The 15204-nt window shown below is 38.9% G+C and overlaps 1 protein-coding gene across 2 annotated transcripts in view; it reads left to right on the forward strand.

Annotated features, from left to right (window-relative positions):
* The first annotated feature begins 13469 nt into the window (after positions 1–13469).
* The window catches only part of DCP1A (decapping mRNA 1A), a 50205-nt gene continuing 48470 nt past the window's right edge, over positions 13470–15204 (forward strand). For both annotated transcript variants that reach the window (XM_010969038.3, XM_010969039.3), the window contains exon 1: positions 13470–13642. In XM_010969038.3, coding sequence (XP_010967340.2) covers positions 13508–13642 — 135 coding nt within the window. In that variant the 5' untranslated portion in view covers positions 13470–13507. The remainder of the gene's footprint in view (positions 13643–15204) is intronic.

Genomic DNA, 15204 nt, shown 5'->3' on the forward strand with positions numbered 1-15204 from the left:
TTTTAAGGTAATAAAAAATATTTTAATACAAATAATAATAAAATGAAAAGTAGACGCTTCCCTCCCCATTCCTAGTTCTATTCCCCCAACAAAACCAGTTTTTTATCTTTCTAGTAAAAAATAATAATGCTGTATATTATCAGCATATGCGTGTTTGAATAAAAACTCATACATGAAACCATTATACTATAACTCTGCACCTTACTCTTTATGCTTAATAGCACATCTTAGCAATCCTTATCAACACAGCTATTTTAATGGCCACAATGCACTCCTTTAAAAGCGCTTTGCTATCTATCATATCTTAGTCTCACTGAACACACTGAAGCAGAATTCTCTATTTTGCAGATAACAAAACTGATCCAGGGTAAGACTAAATGACCTGCTCAAGGTCTCACTGGTGTTGGAAGCTGAGGCCTTATCAGACCGGGGTTCCTTTCACTCTCTGTGCCACAGCGCCTCCTAGTGGCACTCAGGTGACATTTTCCACCCACAACACCAGGGCTTCCATCTTTTCAGAGTCCACCAATTCCCAGGAAATTTTTTATTTGAATTTATTAAGACCATCTCCCTAATTACCCCCTAAAACAACAACAACAACAAAGACCATCTCACACCTTAAGACAAGGCATCTCTTTTTTAATCAAGCTTCTCTGTGAAATAATTTTATAATTATTGTATTCGGATTTAAAACTCATACTAGAATAGTAAGTTGTATATCCTATAATATATAATTTCTAAGCCTTTAATGTAGAAAGAACGTATAGATGCCCAGAGAAATTTCTTTTTCTCAGTTTTTAAAATTTAGTCCAGTGTACTGAGCATTTTTTATATTTGTGGTTCTTATTCTTTTCGGGAGATATGGCCCCTTTTGAGAATCCGATAGGAGCCACCAATCCTCTCCTGAGACAAAAACACAGATACACAAAACATTGTTTCTAATCCCAGGGCAGTCACAGAATTTCTAAAGGCCATCTAAAACACTGCAATCATGATTTCCTCTCCTAGTTTTTCTACACCCAGGTATGTCTACAACATTTTAGTCAGTGTCACAACATGCTTTTAATTCAATTTAACATATGTGCCAAATCTTCTCAGCCTGACTGGATATTTAGGGATATCTCAGTATAAGCTCAACTACCTCAGGCTATCTGAACACTGAGATGTTTTATTTCAAATGTTTTTTAAAAGAACAGAATTACATTTCAATTTCAATTTCCAATGAAAAAGTTATTCAACAAAAAAGATATTGAAATTAAGGTCTGACCTACATTATACAGTGATAACTTGATGCTGAGTCTTCACTTACACTGAAAACCAAACCAAAACAAACAAAAATCCAGACTCTGGATATGGTAGGAGGGGTGGAGGGAATAGAGGATTCATTATAACATCAATTAATCATTAACTTCAGAAATATGACCCTTAGGGGCAGAGAAAGTGTAACCTACCTATGACTTTTGGGTGGAAAAACACCTCCTAAAGAAAATCTTTCTTCTACCACGTTTCAAATCCTCTTCTCTCCTTAGGGTTCCCTTTTCTGAGGGGTCTTATGGTATCGCTCTCCTGAGGCTCAAATCCCTATCGAAATGGAGTCTGCATATAACAACATCAATAAGTAACAATAAAGGATCATATCCATTTTTTCTTCACATGGTTAAAACTACCTTTAATTTCCCTTTTCCACAAAATGACTATCCAATTTTCCAGTCCAAAGGCCACTCAGAACAAGAGTTTAGCCAGCTGCCTAAAGCATTAAAAGGCTATTTTCAAGCATTTCAAAAAAGCAACCCTCTTTTCACTATTTAATAAGGTGAGAAAAAGAGGGAAAGAGGCCAATAACAATGACATCATTTTCTCACCTCTAAGAACTTCTCTAAGGCCCTGTCCCCAGCACCAACTCTAACCTCATCTCCCAAAGAATAAATACTTTCTTAAACATGAATCCAGTCCCTCTCTACCGATTCTCTGAGTGTTCAGGGGAGAAATAGAGAATAGAGGCCCCTGCAGACTTGGAAGATGGTGGCCTTGCTATGCCAGAGATGGATTCCCAGTAGAAGCAATTCCCTCAGAGCCACAAAAGGTCCTCCCTTCCTATGTTAGTAGTAAACGCTAAAACTTTTGGGCTTTGAGGGGGGTTTTTTCTTGGATCTGTTTTTCTGACTGGAAGTATTTTGTCATTTGTTGTTATCGTTCTTGGTATTATTGTTAATACAACAGAAACCCTGGAGCATAAAGACACAGGACTGATAGTGTGCACCTGATTCACTCTGAAATTATATTTAGCTTTCAAAGGGATGTTATTTAGCTTGCTGGGGTGCCTGTGCTAACGCAGCCTCCCACTTTCTAAGCTCCCAAACCAGATTCTCCCCTTCATAACAGCCACTTTCCCAGTAAGATGTTTTAATTAACTAAGACGATCACTGAGGCCATTTCTCCCTCTCTGTCTGCTAATAGAGAGCAGGGTTAACCACTGCATCTGCCCCATCTGATGGCACTACCACAGGATTTTAGAAGGCTGCCCAGAAAAAAATCTATGCAAGAAAAAAACCACTGTAGCTCTGTCCTGTGCTAGCTCACTGGGAAACTTCTAATTACCCAGCAATATGCACCTGTCCTTGGCTAACAGCTGTCCACACTTTACCATAAATGCCTGGCCTCAGCACTTTTCAGTCCTAAACTCGCCCTTTAATCCTCTTGACAGTGTGTGTGTATTCCAGGGGTCTCAATGGTTGTGGATGGCAAAGTACCAGGAAGTGTGAAGCATTGTGCCCCCACTTATTTTCCAGACAGGGATAAGGGTCTGTGGGCGGCCACCTGCAAGAGGTCAGCCTTAGGTTTCCAAGAAGGCTGACCAAAATTCTAGAGACAAGCATTTCAGCAGAGGTATCACATTCTTCACATGCTGCCAGGAACTATGCTGGTTGTTCCCTACTCAAAAAACAAATCTATCGTTTATGGCCTACGAGGAGGAAGGAGCACCTCGTCACTGACTGAGCCCTTATCATGCGTTAGGCACTATGTTAGTTAATTTGCCCACATTTTCTCAATGTGGGCAAATTTCTCAATTTCTACAAGCCTGGGAGGTAGGTATTATTAACCCTATTTTTTCAGATGAATAAACAGATCCAGAGAAGTTAAATGACTTCTCCGGAGGCGCCAGCCATTGGGTGGTAGAGTCAAGACTGGAGTTCTCATTTGACTTTCTGATTTAGAATGCTCTATGTTGGGTGTCTTAAAGCTACTGGTGAGATACTGCTTTAGCATATCCCAGCAAATAGGAGAAAAGGAGAACATTCTTTCCAAGAGTGTTCCAAGAAATATTACTCGAGAATGTAACCACAAAGAGAATCCATATGGTTTTCTTTGTAACAAAATATGTAGAAAAAGAAGGGAGTTGGCATCTCCTCTCTCTCAGCCTATCCTAACCCCACCCACCACCAAGGTTCGGTGCCAGTCTTGCCTCCTCCGCTGGCTCCTCTGAGTGCCCTTCATCTGGAACTCAGCCCTGGCTAGCAGTACCACTCATTTGGCACTTACCATATACTGCTTTATGTTACTACTTTCCTTTCTTCTAATTATGTTCTGAACTCTTAGCTACCTAATGGAAATTCTAATAAGCAGAGAAATGCTAAGAAAAAAAAAGTAAATCTCTATTGATGGATGAATGGATAAAGACAATGTGGTATATATACACACAACAGAGTATTAGCCATAAAAAGAAGGATGTCTTGCTATTTGCGACAACATGGATGGAACCTGAGGGCATTACATTAAGTGAAATAAGTCAGACAAATATTGTATGATCTCACTCGTATGTGGAATCAAAACAAAACAAAAACAAAACTTATGAATACAGAAAACATATTGATGGTTGCCAGAGGCAGGGTGGAGGAGGGGTTGGCGGGGTGGTAAAACAAGTGAAGGTGGTCAAAATGTACAAATTTCCAGTTATAAAATAAATAAGTCATGGGGATGTAATGTACAGCATGGTGACTACAGTTAAAAATACTGTATCGTATATTTGAAAGTTGCTAAGAGAGTAAGATCTTAAATATTCTCACCACAAGGAAAAAAAATTGTGACTATATATGGTGATTGTTGTAATACTATTGTTGTAATCATTTCACAATATATACAAATATCAAATCATTATGTTGTATACCTAAAACACAGTATGTCAATTATATCTCAACTTTTTCAAGGTTGAAAAAAAAGTAAAGATCCTGGGCATTCCACAGATTGTATCATCAGCCCCTGTACCCAGAGTTGGACGGGCCCTGTGGCGGTGGATGCCGGCTCCACCTTTGTGGAGGCAGGCTCTGTCACTTCATTTATCAGAGCACCCATTTTCCCCTAAATGAAACAAGGATAAACATCCTTGCCTTGTCCTGGGTTGAGTGTTAAAGGAAATAATATGTATGGATGTTCAATGGAAGAGACAAATGTTTCTCTGGCAGTGATAGGGTTCAGGACATGCTACCCCAAAATAGGGCACCTTGAATATTTCAAGCTGAAGGAACTTGAGAAATGGCAGGTGTAGGAAGAACTTTCTGACCTTTCCCTAAAGCAGGTCATAAAACCCTCATGTGAGAGGTGCCCTCTCAATGCCCAGAGGAAAGGAGTATCAGTATCTCAGCAGACAAAGGGACAGAGAGGAATTTGAACAAACAGTTCAGAATTTGCTGAGTTTCCTCCAGTTTACAACACTTAGCTCATACTCTTCATCCCATCATCTTTCCATGGCTTCCATTCTTCCTCCAAACTAGCACAAAAACACTCAGCTTTAATCATTTCTTTGGGTCCTCATTTCATTATGAAGTCTCTTGTGTCACATAAAACTTAAATAAATCTGTACACTTCTTCTCCCGTTAATCTTCATCAGTTTAATTTTTAGACCCAGCCATGGACCCTAAAAAGGTTGAGGAAAACTCTTTCCTTCCCTACAGCAAGGAGCATATTAAAAGACCAAAGTGCCAGAATTTGGTGCTATTTCATCACGGCAAAGTTCAGATGTAGCTTATCAATGTCCTTATCCTGGAACTGTCAGGTCAAGGTTGTTTGGTCAAATAATTCTATACAAAATCAAACTGCTTAAATATTTATTGGAAGCAATGCAACTGAGTCCTCAAAAGTTTGTTGTTTATATTTTCAGTTTAAAGTTAAAAGTATTTTAGTGTACATACATCTCATGGTTATGGTTTTAAATAAAATTGGATTCGAAAGCTAGATAGAAGAGTGAAACAAAGCCTTATCTGTGTTTTTCCCTCAGCTTTCAAAATGCTCTTCTCACCCCATTTGCATCTTGGAGGACAGGTGACCCTACAGCAGAAGGCTCAGCCACACCATGAGATTGCACAGTCAGCAGCTAGTTTTGCTCTGCTCAGTCCTATAAAATACTTAGGTCTAATAGATGCAAGCCTAACCTACCTTTTCATAAAAGGTCAGTTCTCTTCTGTTTCACTCTGCCGGACTTAAGAAGAATGGCATGAACTCATTGGCTTTGCCTCTGAAACCTCTTTTGCACTACCCATCTCCAGTTTGAAGGATGACATCCAAAGACTGCTCCTTTTTCATGGTCAATGATAACTTTAAAAAAAAAAAAAAACTTTCCAGCTCACACCAGTAAAGATCCATGCTATTCCAAACACTTTAAAAATGAGTTGACTTCTTTGAGGGGAAAGAAAAGACTCCTGGCTTATTCTGAGAAGGCATGCCAAAATATGACATTGAGATTACCTGTCAGTTTGGTTCAGCTGATGTATTTCTAGCAATTGCAGGCTACACGGCTCATTTCTCTGATGTGCTATGCCTTTCAACAGATCTCTTGGCTGCTCTCTAAGGATGATGTACCTCCATTCTCAGGGATTCACTGACTAAAAATTTTGAGATTTTTATTCACATATATTCTATTGGCATAAACTGTAGATGGGCATTTTTTCTTCCCAAGTCTCAGTTTTCAGTAGATTAAATGCAGAAATCTGTGGCAAGCAGAAAATGCCTGTGCAGTCATGTTTCACCTAAGTAATCATATTTCCACTACCTTTACTAAACCATAAGGCGATTTAGCTCAAAACAGATCAATGGAAAGTTTGAAACTGTGTATGTTCTCATGTGTTTCATTATTGAAGAATAAAAGGCCATCAAAGGAAAACAAAGATAGGAAAGGAGTCACTAAATAAAAAACAAAAAACCTTCTATATAAAAGCGTCTATCAACACTTAGGAATCATATGATTTTTAGACATTTGCAAATAAAATACCCCAGTTTCCTCCCGAATCCATTAAAACCAAGTTATGTCTATCACCAAACAAGCCCACTTAGATTATTTTCCAGCATTAAATATTACACAAATATACCTGCTTTAAGGAACTCTAAACAACAGACTTAGAAGTATCTGAAAGGTTAAAGAAACATTAATAAATAACTTTTCAAAACTAGGTATAGCTCTTTTAATAATTAATTTTGCCAGCTTTTGCTACTGGAAGATATCACATAAAAATAATTCTATAGTATTTTCATACTATCTTATCCAGAAGGATATTTATATTCTAAGATATTTTAATGCCATTTTTTATTTCTTCTTCACTTTTTTTGTCTTGTACTTATCAGCAATATAAGTAAAATTAAATTGTAAGTATATAGAATATACACAAAATGAAATTCTATTTGGTTCACATTTTAACATTACCTTTCTACACCATCTGCCTCTGGATTTTCAATAAAAAATCCTTTGCTCTGAAAATCATCTTTGCCAAAAGACAGTTTGGAAAGAGCTTTGGAAAGTTGTCACACCAACACAATCACAAAATGAAATGGCACAGAGCAGCTTAGGAAGATACAGGAGAGTTGGGTGTTTTATTACATTTCTGTACCAGATCATTGTTTCTAGGAGGTAATCTATAAATTTTTAATTCTTCTAGTGTTCTTTAGCAATGTAAAAAGAACTGTTCCTGACCTAGTTCAACCTCTTTTATCACAGTTGTGGCAATAATTTTATTGTGCAAGAGAAACTGGTTATCCTATTATCTTTTGGGTTAATGCTTATTGAATGGCAAAGTGTAATTTACGCCCTTCTCTTTAGATAATGAATTTTGAGATGGCCTTCAAAGCCCAGAACAGGTAATATTCCTTAAATTCAAGGCTGCAGGCAATGTATAGATAAGTGAATGGCTTTTCATATTGTGACAGTTAATCTCCATTAAAGTTAGAGTGCTTCAGTTGAAAATTCAGAGTGATTTTTAATGTATCCTGTTTAACATCAATGTCTATCTCATAAGAGCAATCGAATGGGGAAAGAGAATTTCCTAGTACTTGAGGCTTTAGGACAAATGAATTCAGGTTTAACATAAACTGTATCTGGACCACATTTATTATTCCACAAATCATATAACGAGTGGTTTACACAAAAAAAGACTCCCAATGAATCCTCCATCAGTTTTGCCTCAAGTAGACCACATGTTAGAGACTCAAATTAAGACAACGTGTAAACAGAAAAACAGAAAGCATTGAACGATTTAAGTATGTAACACTGTGGTTTTATCTCAAAGTGGGAGGGTAGAATGAAGATAAATAATTCATTCCTACAGGTATTTCTGTGCAATTTCAATCCGTAGGAGTTCTACAACTTGTTAATATGCCCTAGCCACTGAACAGTCAAATTTCAGATTCAAGGGAACTAAAGCTTATTAAATGAATTAAATGCACAGGTATAAATGATTAGGATGTTAATCTTGCCAGATAAATAAATATTAGTAAATAAATAATGGTAATATAAGACTAGAAGCAACCCAGGAGTAAAATTGGGAGCTACAGAAGAGAATTCATGAAGAGAATCTATAGGTTCTGTTATCAGTACTTCTTGAGTTTTCATATTTATCTAGAGAGTGAACAACAAAGCTTTCAGGTTTCAGAGTTGACACAACAGATAGCTACCTAACTCAAACTCCTCACGATGTTGACTTAAGAGACACTTGTATTTTAAGGGGGGGGAAAAGGCAAAATTAAAAGAAATCTGAGAGTATCTGTGGAAATTCCCATGTAGAAGTGCATTTTACATGGAGAAGGACAGTTTCCCACTTGGCTTAGCAGGTTACTTCACGATGCAATTGCCAAATCAATTGCCTAATGGTATACATAAAAATACTTTTGGTCTTTAGCCACTTTGTGACTCTGCAAATCTGTGCCTATAACTGACTGTAAATGCAGAGCTCTGGCTGGAGTTCTTTTAAAATCTTGACTTGTCAAAGCACTAAGCAGTGTTCTAGCAAATCATATGCTTCCTTTTAATTTTACTTCAGAAGGCTGAAGTGTTACTGCTGACTTTCTAAACAATGTGGAGGAGTAAAATTAATTGGGATAGGCTAGACTGAGCTAACAAAAAGACTCCAAAGTATACAATCCCTCAAACCCAATAGAGTCTGCTTCTCATTCATACAATAGTTTGAGAAGGATGCCCTGAGCAGCAGGCAGCTCTCCTCTTTGTGATTCAGGGTGTCGGCTCTTTTCATTCTGTGCCTCTGCCACTCCTCTTGGTCTCCCAGTGGCCTGCAACCCAGTGCAGGGGGAGAAGAAAGTGAGCAGAATCAACGTGCTCCTTTAAGCCTTGGCCTAGAGAAGACACCCAGCACTTCTGCTAACATTCTACTGGCCTGACTTGGGTCATAGAGACAAACCTAACTCAAAGGAGCTTGGGAGATGAAGCCCAGCTATGCCTCAGTCAATGGAAAGGGATAAAAATATGGTTGGTGAACTGCAGAAAATCTGCCACAGGCAGGTCAATTAATTTTGTGCCTCTGACTCCTTTCACTTACAAATGGGTGACAATGATCTATATCCAAATACCAATGTTGAGAGCTTATGAATATGTATCATCGACAAAAAAAAAAAAAAAAGGCAGAAGGCAGAAAACAAGAAAAGAGTTTATTTGAGGTCTGGAGAATCTAGGAGACACAGATTCAGGAAAAACTGAAAGAATGTTCCATGGAAAAGAAAGAGTCAGGGGCTTATGAAGACAAAAGCCACAACGTTGTTAAAGTTGCCTGGTAAGAACTGTGATTGACTCTGACGCAAGTCATGAAATATTTGTCCTTAAAGAATAATGAGTTATTTTAGGGTAAGGTTCTGATAAGTATCTTGAGTTCCTGGCAGATGTTTCAGATGCTTGCATTAGGACAGTAAGTGGTCAGAAGGTCAGATTCCATACAGTATGAGAAGTGCATAAGTCACAATTGCTCAGTGGCCTCCAGGCTACATTTTAGAGAGCTTTCTTAGCAATAGTGACTCATTTTCATTTTCCTTTCAAGGTCTGCCTGTGAAGCACTTTGAGTTCCATGGATACATACTGCTACAGTTTATGCCACTGCTATGCTATTGTCAGTTTAAACATTACATTGCGTAAAGTAACAGTAAACAACATAGAATTTTCTACCAAAGAACATTATCAAAAACATTATGTTGAAAGAAAGAAAGAAACAGGAAAGGGAGAGAGAGAAAGAAAGAAGGAAGGAAGAAAGGAAGAAAGAAAGACTATTTAAATGAAATCTTGCCTGGCCATAGAGGGGTAAACTATATGGTGTTCTAATCCCACGTTCTTGTATTCTCGTTACATTACTCCATATGGGACAGCTATTTATTTCTTCCTAGATGAAAGTATAATTATTTCTGCTTCAGAACTGACAGACTAAACTAGTTCAACATATCAGAAATATTGTTCTAGAAAACATTTAGCACCACTTAAAATACTTCCATAAAGTAAAAATACAGAGGAGTGAGACCTTTCTGGAGAAACCAAAGAAAAGAACTACCATCCTAACCACGTGGTAAGGACGAGGTAATAAGTTTTATAGTAAGTCCACAATCTTTCGGTATCAATCATGTAAAATAAGTATCAGTAGTGACACAGTAGCACAAGGAAAACAAGTTTCCCTAACGTGTAGACAGTGTAATTTAAGAGTGTACCTGGCAGGCTAGAAGCAAGATACATGATCTACCTGAAAACCAAGGCTGGAAGATGCTAATAACCAGCTCAGCAAATGAATCATTATATGACCTTGAGAAAATTAGTTAGCTTGGTTTCTTTGCCCAAAAAGGAAAGCAGTAATAAGCAGATACTTCTAGAATAAATCTTTAAAATCTGAGAGAGAAAGGGAGAGGGAGAATGGGGAAGAAAGGGGAGACAGATGGGGAGAAAACAGATGGGAGAAAGTTGCAAGACTGAAAAAGTGTTGAATGACTGTTCTGAGCTATACTAAAAGCAATAAGCACAGAGTCTAAGAATCAAATATATTAATACAAGTAAATCAGGCATGATTATTTATTTAGCATTTATGACAAACGAACGCTTTGTTGGATGTGGAGCTGAAACCAACCATCCCTTCTCTCAGGTTTAATGTGACAGATAGACAATATCTTAACATTCTATTTAATCCAACAAATATTTGTTAGGCCTAGCCTCTGTGCCAGAATGTGATAATAAATAAGACAAACATGGTTCCTGCTTCTCTGAGCTGCTGAGACAGAAAAAACATAGGTAAACAAAATAATTATGGCTCATCTGATAAGTGCTATGAAGAGAGCAAGGATATGAGCCATCATTAAATCACAGGGATATCAGAGAGAAGAACGTTCCAGAAAGGGAGAATGACAAGTGCAAAAGCCCTGGGGCAAGACTTGTTTGGCACATATAGGTCAATGGGCTGGGATGGAAAAATTGAAAGAGCAATTCACAGAAAAGATGAAAAGATGAAAAGATGGAAAGATAGCAGATGACCAAGCCCAGCAACATCTCCTCCTAGGCCATGACAAGGACCTGGGATTTTACACTGGAGAAGTGGGAAGTCTGAGATGGACAAAGCTACACAGCTGGCAGATTTGGAACCAAAACACTGATCTTCTGACTTGGTATTTTAGTATCCTTTACCTTAGACCCCACAATTTTCAATGGCAAGTGTTATTTTTTACCACAAAGCCACTCAGAGTGGAAGAAACAGGGGGTTGGATTGACTGGGTTTTAGGTTTTCATATTTTATTTATTTATTTATTTTTTAAAAAATTGTCACTCATGGGACACAACTTAAAAGTGACTGAAGGTTTTCCAGGGCAGTGTAAGACTCCTTCCCACTCCTGATCCCATGATTCCAACCAGGCACCTCCCCTCCCCTCCCATTAGTCTTCCTAAAGGAGTTGGGTTTAAGATGACAATCTTTCACCTGTATGTATTGTCTACGCTGTGCCAGATACTATGCTAGGTACCAGAGACATAACAGACTAAGATGCAATCTCTGACCTCTCAAAGCCTGTTGTCTAAAATACACAAGAAAGGTCATAAGGTTTGATTCACAAATATAAAGTTAGGCCTCCAAGTAAATGAGAAACATTTTCAATTCCAAAATATTCACATTCTTTTTAATATATCTTAAGAGCTGTATAGCACATTAAAGTCAATGTTAACATGTTTGGAGCCATGAAAACATGTATTTTGAAGCAATTTTCTAGTCTGAATATGAAAAATCCCTAAAATACCTTTGTGTTCTTCATTAGTCTGGCCCTGTTGAATCAAAAATAATAAATAAAAAAGGAAATGTCTTAGATGACTTTAGGTAATCTATTTAAGAAAAAAATTAATGAATAACTCACAAGGATGTAACATACAGCATGATGACTATAGGTAATAATACTGCACTGCATATTTGAAAGTGGCTACAAGAGTGGATCTTGAAATTTCTCATCACAAGAAAAAAAAAGTGTGTATGTGTGGTGATGGATGTTAACTGGACTATTGTGGTGATCATTTTACACTATGTACAAATATCAAATCATTATGTTATACACCTAAAATTAATATAATATTATGTTAATTATGCCCCAATTTTAAAAAAAATTTAAAAATTAATTCAGTTTCAGGTGTGCCTTTGAATTTTGTACCAAGGGAATGTATTACCTATTCAAAAAACACATTAAAAAAAATCAGGGTACATATTGTTTAAATGTTGAATTGAAAGTACATGAAGGGGAGTAAGGCTCTGTCTCCGGGACAAAGAAATGCAGACATGGTGTGGAGGAAAGGACTCAGGTAGAAGGCAGTAGCCCTGGATTCTAATACCAGATCCCCAGGGAGGAGTGTCGCACTTTTGAACCAGTGACTTCTCCACCCAAATTCAATTAAAACATCTGTCAAATGAGAACGAACACATTTTCTCTACCATTAAACTGAAATGAAAGGGAGCACTTGCCTTTCTTCTCTGATGAACTCCTACTCATCCCTGGAATATTAATTCAAACACCACCACCTCCATGAAGCCTTCGTGCCCCTTCCTGACCAGATGGAGTTAGTGACTTCATCCCCTGGGTTTCGAGAGAAAGGTCTCTAGCATTGCCCCAGTTTCCTTGCATTATCCTACTTCTTTCAGTTTCTCCCAGGGCCAGGAAGTTGTCTTAAACAGTCTTGGAAGCTTCCCAGGGGCTACCAGTTCAGTAAACACGTGCTTAATGAACGGTCAATGAGTGATACATGTTTCCTTGTCTGCATCGTGCACGGCTTCTTCACAGGATTCTGAGAAGAACGTTAAGACATGAAGTCTCCTCCCATTAACAAATGGTCCTGGGATGTAAAATCATAAACAATACAAATTTATAGCCGTCTTTTTCTTTCAAAAAATTTCAGTTCCACTGGGATATCTTTTCAATATAAGAAAATATTTTTAACAAGTCTGGTGGGAGGGGTCGTGGAAGGGGCCCCATATTATAGACTCCATACCTTGTTTCACTCTTTAGCTAGTAGTTGGCTCTCGAAAATCCCTTAAAATGCTCAACAGATGTTTGCTAAAAGAATAAGTTCTCTTTTCAGAGCTTTAAACAATGCACGACAAGTTCAAGCCTTCACCGGCTCGTCCCAAGACTGGATGAAATGATTTACGTGGAATTCAGACGAGGAAAATAAGGAGCAAAAATGGATAGTAGACAACACTCCCGAGTAGTTACAGGTGGGTTAGTTTGGCTTTTTTCAAAAATTTCCCTCAGAAAAACACCAAACTTCTAATGGTGGTGATCTAGCGAAATCCGAGATCTGAGGTAATTTTCGGAATTCCCTCTGACCTCTCCGTTTCCCTGCTCTTTCTAAACGGCCAGTGGAGCCCTGCCTTGCCACAGCGAGATTTTCATTCTGTGGCCCCGGGAGCCTCCACGGAGAAAGCTCCTGAGTAGCCTTGATCCTGGCGCCAGGACCTTTCAGCCCGCGAAAAGGAAGCACAGGGCCCCGCATGCCAGCTCGGACGCGCAGCGGCGAACGCTGTCCATGACCGTTGAGACAGTGGAACCTGACGACGCGGAACCTAGCGCCCCGGACGTGGGAACAGCGGAGCATAATAGCTACAGTACCAACCCGCCGCGAGGCCCGGCGAAGAGGCGGAAGTGGAAGGCCTGATGCTGCTGGGGGAACTTTGCCTAGATGGCACCTTCCTGTCCACGACTCCGCCCCCGCCAGAGGGGCTCGGCTCCGGAATTCAAGATGGAGTCTCTGAGTCGAGCTGGGCAGGAGATGAGCTTAGCGGCCTTGAAGCAACACGACCCCTACATCACCAGCATCGCAGACCTCACGGGCCAGGTCGCATTGTACACCTTCTGTCCCAAGGCCAACCAGTGGGTGAGTGCGGCCAGGCAGCTGAGGTCGCCCGCCCGTCCGCCGTCTCTTAAAGGGGCCGTGCAAATCGCCCTGGGTGGGGGGCGATGCTGGAGGCCAGGGCGGCGGAGGCGAGATCAGGGACTGGAGGAGAGCTTCTCCCGCTTCTGAGGGGTGTCGGGGGCCCCGGGGAGCCGGAGAGGGGAGCGAGAGAAGTAGGGCTGAACATCCGGGGGAAAAGCCGATAGAGGGGAGGATTGGAGGAGGATCAGTCCCATGGGGTCGGGTCCGAGGACGTGGGCGACCTGCCTTCTTTGCAGGTGTGTTCGAGAATTTGAGACTGGTGGAGTCAGAAAGATGCCTGAAAGATTGTGTTTGATGCTTTGAGGATTATTAGATAAATTATATATACATAATCTATAAAGCAAACACTCCTCCCCTCAACAGACACATAAATAAGAGCCCCCTTCACAGAGGTCATTTAGATTTAAAGCTTGAAATCCGGTGATTTAAATTCTTGGAAGAAAAGGAGTGGCGGTAAGTCCCGGTTTTCTCGAACTACACAGTATTTCCAGAGTTTGGAAAAGACTTCAAGGCACTTAGTTAAAGGGCTTCCATGTTAGTTGGATTACCTTGAAGCCTTTGAAAAAGAGACCCAGTAAATGTGTCCGTTCCGACTATGCTAGTGGTGATGTCACGTCTGAATACTCCCATCAGACTAAGTACTTTCGGACTTTTTTGCAAGGGAGGGGATCCGAAAAGTTACATTCATTCTGTTCACTGACTTGTTGGCTCGTCTGAAGCTTCGTTTGTTGTTTAAATGACATAATTTCCCTTTTTTAAAATAGTTGAACCTTCTTAACTCATTCAGCTATAGGCATTCCTTAGAAAATAATCCATGTTTGTTGGGTTGAATTAATAAATGACTGACGTTCACGTTTCAGTAAGAAATGAAATCTTTATAATAACAGAACTCTGAAAGATTGTCATCATAATATGTCCTTTACAATGTAATGCAAGATACATAGATTATATTTAATCAGTAATTTAGTGAAAATCATTTGGCATTTATAAACAGTTAATCCAGATGAAGAGAGTTTTCAAAATCATCTTGCTTTATTTTATCTTCTTAAGTGTAGCTGTTTTAAGATATCGCTCTATTTCGAATTGTTCTGAATCATTTTTCTTTTCTTGCTCTTTATATAGATTTGTGGAATATAGATGGCAGACAAGTGGTGAAGATTTGCGGCAGGGACTTATTATTAACAAGCTTTTATTTCTAGTTTGTCACAGACTTGAAATATTTTGGAATCTTAATTGTGGAGTTCTCCTTTGAATATGAAATACAAGCTATAATAATCTGAATTGAAAAATAAGCTGCCATTGTTCATTTGGATTATGGCACGTGGAACATAACCAAATTTTTTTCCTTTATTATTTCACAGTGAGTTGTAACTTTTGCACAATGGTTTATTTCTTTCATTGTGAAACAGTTGATTAGCAATTTCTTATATTAAAAACTTAGCATTTGAAATGCAAGAAAAATCCTCTGAATTTTTAGGAAGGAAAATTTCCATGATGTTATT

The sequence above is a fragment of the Camelus bactrianus genome, chromosome 17 (genome assembly GCF_048773025.1).
Source record: "Camelus bactrianus isolate YW-2024 breed Bactrian camel chromosome 17, ASM4877302v1, whole genome shotgun sequence".
Taxonomy (NCBI): Eukaryota; Metazoa; Chordata; class Mammalia; order Artiodactyla; family Camelidae; genus Camelus; species Camelus bactrianus.